Source organism: Oreochromis aureus, linkage group 17, assembly GCF_013358895.1.
Source record: "Oreochromis aureus strain Israel breed Guangdong linkage group 17, ZZ_aureus, whole genome shotgun sequence".
NCBI lineage: Eukaryota > Metazoa > Chordata > Actinopteri > Cichliformes > Cichlidae > Oreochromis > Oreochromis aureus.
Genome location: NC_052958.1, coordinates 24,011,545 through 24,018,974, shown reverse-complemented (window position 1 = coordinate 24,018,974; position 7,430 = coordinate 24,011,545). Strand labels below are relative to the sequence as shown.

At 41.4% G+C, this 7,430-nt stretch overlaps 1 protein-coding gene across 1 annotated transcript; it reads right to left on the bottom strand.

The window, feature by feature from the left end:
* Positions 1-290: 290 nt before the first annotated feature.
* Positions 291-7,430, bottom strand: ndufa11 (NADH:ubiquinone oxidoreductase subunit A11). The gene is made up of 4 exons (XM_031740541.2): positions 7,285-7,430; positions 4,796-4,888; positions 1,404-1,526; positions 291-479 (listed from the first exon to the last, which is right to left on the bottom strand). Exons 1-4 carry the CDS (start codon positions 7,361-7,363, stop codon positions 367-369), a joined length of 408 nt encoding a protein of 135 aa, XP_031596401.1. The 5' UTR covers positions 7,364-7,430; the 3' UTR covers positions 291-366.

The following is a 7,430-nucleotide window of genomic DNA, read 5'->3' as shown; positions in this document are numbered from 1 at the left end:
CTGCTATCTAACAAAAATACTTGTTAATGTCATTAACAATAATATTTAACACTAAATTACACAGAAATACAATGTTTTTACACATTTTGTGGAATGTGTAAATAAATGACAATATTATTAGGAGCTAGGCTACTTCCAGGCTTTTTTTAAAAAAGGACACAAACCCTTGTAAACATAAGAACCATGTGGCACAGCTATAGCCGAACATTTTTTCCAGTTTCTAGATCAACAGCTAGTTAAATTAAAAGTGTTTTCAAAGGTAAAATGAAATCAAATAAAATGAACCAACATTCTTTTGGCCTTTTCAAAAAACTTTATTACATTAGGTATTTTTTACAATATAACGATCTTCCAGGCATCTTCCTCTTATAGTTCAGGTGGTCCAGCAAGTTTCCATCCCTCCATCTTGCCCACTTTTGTAAAGAAAGCCAGTGTTCCAAGACCCAGGCACGCGGATGTACCAGTTACAGCACTGTGGGCTGGAGATACGCACACAGACACAGCACACAATATGATTTTAATTAGGCAAACCAAATGCTACTGTAGAACTGCAGAGACATTTTCTCAGTTACTAAACAGAATCTAACAGTATGTATGATCTTGTCGTTTTCCCCTGAGGGAAATTGGTTGTCCAACATGCACAAACATTTGACCACACAGCACATTATTAATTTGCATTAATAATGTCTTTGAAAAGCTGCTTAGAGATGGTGGTGACTCAAAGTGGAGCCAATGAGCATCATGAAGGGAATCAATAAGAGATATTGATATTAGAATCGGAATCGCTAAATTCTTATCAATTCCCATCCCTACTGTGCAATGACTTTAAATGTAAAATGTCCAGAACAGATTTAATCAGCCATAACAAGCCGTCTACCATCATCACCTGTTAGTGATTATAGGGGTCACTGCAATTCCTAAACTTCTCATTATTTTTTCCCCTCAAGCAGCAGAGCTGGGTTTACACCAAGAACTGGGACTTACTCTAAGATTTAAAGAAATTATACAGAACAGATATTTTTAAATCCTTGTGAGTTTTTTTTATTTTATATTTATATATTCTTCATACTGGCCAATACGGGTTTTTTTGGCCACAAACCATTGTGCTATAAGAAACAGTGCAGAAAATCCACAGCCATGATTCTCAGCAATAAGTAACACAAAAAAGGATTGTTTGAAACTTATGCAGACCTAGAATTACACTCCAGTGCAGTCCAAGTTCATTTTAGTTATACAGCTGATTATTATTGTGGCACATTAGAACAAATATGCTCTAAAGAGTGTGGTGTGTTAATTGCACATCACACTTTCTCTTTAAAAAGGACTAACCTTTTACTGTGTTACTGAAAAAAAAAAAAATTTTGAATTCTTGTCTAGTCACATCTGTCAGGACTGATACTTACTTCGTGCTCCCAAAAAAATCCCTGAGGCACAGCCGCCGATAAAATAATTCAGTGGGTCGTCTGGAGCTTCACGGGCCTGAGCACTGAGACATGTTGTCAATCCAAAGATGGCTCCCATGGCGGCTGAAAACAGGGAGACAAGTTCCCTCATTATTTCAGTCATCTTAAAAAATTCATGACATCCAAAGGTCAGCAGCTGAAACAGCTAAACCCACTACATGACTGAACATAGAAAATATATCCTCATTGTGTACTGCAAGCCTGAGATTGAGGTTATTCAGGCTCCTTCTGACTTATTTTACACCTCTGTCAGTGCGCCCCAGGGCAGCTGTGGCTACAATGTAGCTTGCCATCACCAGTGTGTGAATGTGTGTGTGAATGGGTGGATGACTGAATGTGTAAAGCGCTTTGGGGTCCTTAGGGACTAGTAAAGCGCTATACAAATACAGGCCATTTACCATTTTTATTTTAGGACAATGAAGTGGATAACGATATTGATACAGCGACTGAAATGTTCATGGCAACCAACAAGAAAATTTTTATCCATCCATCCATCCTCATCCGCTTTATCCGAGATCGGGTCGCGGGGGCAGCAGCCTAAGCAGAGAAGCCCAGACCTCCCTCTCCCCAGCCACCTCCTCCAGCTCATCCGGGGGAACACCAAGGCGTTCCCAGGCCAGCCGAGATGTAATCTCTCCAGCGCGTCCTGGGTCTGCCCGGGGCCTCCTCCCGGTGGGACATGCCCGAACACCTCACCCAGGAGGCGCCCAGGGGGCATCCTTGTCAGATGCCCGAACCACCTCAACTGGCTCCTTTTGATGTGGAGGAGCAGCGGCTCTACTCTGAGCCCCTCCCGGATAGCCGAACCTCTCACCCTATCTCTAAGGGAGAGGCCAGCCACCCTTCGGAGGAAGCTCATTTCTGTCGCTTGTATCCGCGATCTCGTTCTTTCGGTCACTACCCACAGCTCGTGGCCATAGGTGAGGGTCGGGACGTAGATCGACCGGTAAATTGAGAGCTTCGCTTTTACACTCAGCTCCCTCTTCACCACGACGGACCGGTGCAGCGTCCGCATCACTGCAGCCGCAGCACCAATCCGTCTGTCGATCTCCGGCTCCCTTCTCCCATCACTCGCGAACAAGACCCCGAGATACTTAAACTCCTCCACTTGGGGCAGGAACTCATCCCCGACCCGGAGTGGGCACTCCACCCTTTTCCGGCTGAGAACCATGGCCTCAGATTTGGAGGTGCTGATCCTCATTCCCGCTGCTTCACACTCGGCTGCGAACCGTTCCAGTGCGAGAAAATTTTTATGCATTCGTTGTAAATAGTACTACATGTGATTTTCATTTAAGGAAAAGATTCCTTCACTCATCAACTAAAGTTGGTGTTTAACTCAATTCATCCTTTGAATGAGCCGTATCTCTGATGTACTGGAAACCTGTCGTGGGTGCACCCTTGTCCACCATCAGGTGGAACAGGATTATACAGGAAATGTTTTGGTACATCATCAAACAAGAGATGAAACATTTTCTAATTTGAAATACCTTCACAAATACATTATACTTTCACAAGTATTTGCTCGTTTGCCTTCACACGCATATGAACTTGAGATTCCACTCTTAATCCAAAGGGTTTAAGATGATGTTGGCTCACCCTTTGCAGTGCACCTACGTGGGAATTTTTGACCATTCCTCCAGAAGCGCATTTTGTAAGGTCAGACACAACCTGCTGGATGATAAGACCCGGCTCGCAGTTTCCGCTCTAATTCATCTCACAGCTTTTCAGGTTGAGTTGAGGACTTTGTTCAGGCCAGTTAAGTACTTCCATGCTAAAGTCGCTCATCCGTGTATTTGTAAAACTTTGCTTTGTGCACTGGTGCACAACTGGAACAGGAAGGGGCCATCCCCAAACTATTCCTACAAAGTTGGGAGCATGAAAATGCCCCAAATTCTTGTATTTTGAAGGATTCATAGTTCCTTTCACTGGAACTAAGGTGCCAAGCCAAGCTCTAATGTTTGAATGAATGAATCTAATCATTATTCTTTCAGTTAACTGGATAAGAAACACTGGTGTTATTAATGAGCATTAATGAATATTCAAAAACAAGAAAAAATAAAACAGCTTTTTCAGAATTAACTGCTCTTTGGTTTCTATTTTAGAAATTCTTTTACATTGCATTGTTTTAAAGTTTAACTGCACTAGAAACACTGTTTCTTTCACTTAACCTGAGCTCACCACCTCTCTAACGATGACTCCTCTTTGCTCCCCGTGGTGTGTGTGTAAACACACTCCAGCGCCATGTTAAACTATGAGACCATCATCATCACTTGTTGTTTATCAGTCTTTTTGCTGAAAATCTGGGGTGTATGTATGTGCTCAATGTCAAACTTTTTAATATTTATATGGTGTTCCTAAATACGTTTGTATGCAGGTCTGTTTTCAGTCGAAAATGTGGGTCAAACAGTCGTGTTGACATCGTTTAACACATCGACACGCTACAGAGCCGAGTATTAAATGAAGCATCGAAGCAAAGAATTTGTCTTGTGGATGTTTTTATAATTGAATTAGTCAATGAATCGCTGCAGCCCTAATACCACCAACAGTTGACTGTGCACTATTTATCAGTGTCCGGCATCCTATCACGGTACCACACTGGAATTCACCGAGCTCCTGAGAGTGACCCATTCTTTCAAAAATGTTTGCAGAAGCACTGGGAATGCCAGGGTGATTGATTTTACACACCGCTGGCCATGGAAGTTAGTGAAACACCTTAATTCAACTATTTGTGTTAACGAATACTTTTTTAGTTTGGCCAAAACTTTTATGATTTACAGACCTGTAAGAAAATGAATGTGTTGTGGGATTGTTTATAAAATAACCTTTTAAGGCTGTGTTTTCAGATGGCATTTCTGCACTAGAAAAAGAATTTACTGTTGTAAATTCAATTAGTCAGTCAAAGAAGTGACAATATTGAGTGCAGTGGTGCTCACAGAATTAAAAAACAAAAACACAACTTGTGTTTGGAGGGTTTTTTGCGCTTAGAATTTTATTGCCATCAGGGCAGCGCTTCACACAATTATTTAAAGTATGGAATCATAGAAAATCACTGTGTATAGATAAAGAACCTTACTCGGTAGTTGTTGATGATATCATTATTATTATTATTATTATTATCATTATCATCATTATAATTATTTCTATTATCATTATCACTACCTGTGAATCATTACAGAAGTGACTGCAATTCCTAATCTTCCCAGTACTAAAGAAACTGGAAAAATCTCAGTGCTTCTGACCTTAAGGAGTGGGGTTTTCAGACATGCAGATAGATTTAACATAAACCACATATACTGAAGTTCTTGTGGAGTTCTGAATGACAATAAATTTACCCATGGTAACTGTTGAGTTGGTAGCCCTCTGTAACGCTGCCACTGCAGAGTCAGGTTGGAACGCCACTATGTGATAAGCTGAACCAACCAGACCTGAAACACACAAACATAAACAAATTAAGAAACTTTAGAATAAGAAAAAAAGTCACAGTTTTGCTGTAGGGCTGACAATCACAATCACTTTAGACCAGCTGGTATGAAGGAGTTTTTAATTGAGAGCAACTTGTATTTATTTATAATCCTGTTTATTCTGATCAATCCCAGTGAAAATCTTCAGCTCCCGTCTTTTTCTTAGTGCTGCAGGTACAAACCATACATCAAAGCAGGTCTCACTAAAGTCTTGTAAACCTTCCCTTTCACTTTTGTGAAATCCTTCTGTGACAAATGACCCTTGACACTCATCTTTCCACCCTGTTGTACTCCGTGTTTTGCCGTTATCCTCTCCGTCACTTTCACCATAGAGGAACTCTTAGAGATTGGACGTTCCTCTGGGTATTTTCCCCTGGTTTTCATCGACCCTGATGACCTAACTAAAATTCTGGTTGGAGATGGAGCAGCACGCCACTGCCCAAGATGCAGATGTGGCCAGTGCACTGGTTCGCTCATCAAGCTGCGCCAAGGCTCCAGAGTGGTCACTTCGCTCATGGCCGCAACCTCGTCTCAGTCCCTTGCATTTCTACCTGTTGTTAAATTGCAACAAATAACATGTTTTATAAAGATATTTTAAGTGGCTAAAAAGGATTTATTAGAATATAGAACACAGTCATTAAGATCAGAGGTCTCAAGGAATTAGCAGTATTATATAAGCAGAAGATGTTTGAACTGAAAAGGAAAAGAAAAGTGGATGACGAACGCCGACATCGGAAAGATGGACACATCTGTATTTTTTTGTTGAGTTTGGTGGCAAGGTGATCTGCCTTTTAGGTGAGGAGAAACTTGCTATTCTGAAGGAATATAATCTCAAGCGTCATTATGCGACTAAACACAAAGAGCATTATGGAAAGAACAAGGGAGAGGAGAGGAGAAAATGAGCCAAACAGCTACAAAGAGGACTACTATCCCAGCAAGAACTTTTCCACAAAGCCAGTAAGGACACTGGTGCTGCCTTCAAAGCAGGTTATGTGGTTAGTGAATTAATCGCTAAAGTGGGGAAGCCATTCAATGAAGAGAAAAAAAGAAAAAAAAAAAGTTTGTTCAACAACGTTGCTGTCGGCAAACAACGTGGCAGAGTGGAATAATACATTATCAAGTAACATCTATGAACAAAGGTCGAAGTTTCACTGCAAGCTCTGTGGCGCTTGATGAAAGTACTGACAAAACTGACAATGCTCAGCAATTTTCATCAGAGGTGTTGATGACAAGTTTGAGGTGACAGAAGAAATGCTGAGTTTGTGTCCCATGTATGGCCCAACCAAAGCTAGAGATATATTTTAGCAGCTGTGAGCGGTTTGGCGTGCCATGAAACAGACTGGTGGGCATTCCCACTGACGGAGCACTGTCCAGCTGTTTGCAGACCCCTTCTCAGCTGATGTGGAGCGTGTCCCCAGCATGCGGCAAAATGAACTTATTGACTTGTGGTGCAACAGTGAACTGAAAACTAAGTTCTGAGAGGCACAGGGAAAAGCAGACCAGACTGCAAAGTTCCTGAGAGCTGCCTTCATCCTTGCAAGAGCTGTCCAGAGTTTTCAGTCGTGTAATGTGTCTTTTTGGAACTGTGTGAGAAACTGGTCTTAACAATGAACTTTAATAAAAGCAAGTACAGGTCAAGGCTTACAGATGCCCATCTTGATACTAGTCAAACACTCCAGAGGACTTCCAATGAGATGACAGTGCCAGCAGTGGCCGCCAACTCGTTTGAGACCTGTGATTAAGATGGTTGCGAAACAGGTCATTTCTATATTTTATATATAGCCCCTTCGTAAGTCATGCCCTCTAAAGCCTATTTACCAATATAAGCAAAAATATTACAAATACAAAACACACAAACATGGGCAATCATTTTTTGGGAGATTACGACCTGGTTATTCCACCAAGCATGTGTGCGTCAACCTATTAGTTGAGCATGGCGCTATTGTCACGGTCGTTGGTTGTTCGTGTAGTATAACAAAACAGTCAAGTACAGACTTTATAATGACCGTGTCTGATTTTTGTATTGAGGAAACGCTATTGCGCCATGTTCATCTGTATTGTTTCATCGCCCATTACTATCTCAAGGTATTCTAGGTTGTAATGTAAAAATCTTACAGTACTGGTTTACGTGATTATCTGCTGAGCTGAAGCAAACGCACCGCTAAGTAATTCACTGAACGTTTGTATTTTAGGAAACCCAGGTCCATCCTTTAGCAAAAGCAAACCTAGCCGTATGTAGCATGCTAGGCAATCTTAATCTGCAAATTCAAAAGCGTTAACTAACCCACCAGACAGATGGCCTGCTTTCACCAACCTGCACAACATGACTTGCAAGTAATTATATCAACAACGATAGTTACCTAAAGCCGTGCCAAGTTTCGTAGTAATCCATGTTTTTTCCACACAGTCTGTACCTTCCGGTAGGTCCCAGTACCCCATTTCGGACTTATCAAGGACACAAATCGAATTCTCGCGAGAATTGCTCGTGTGGTTTTTGGCGTCTGGC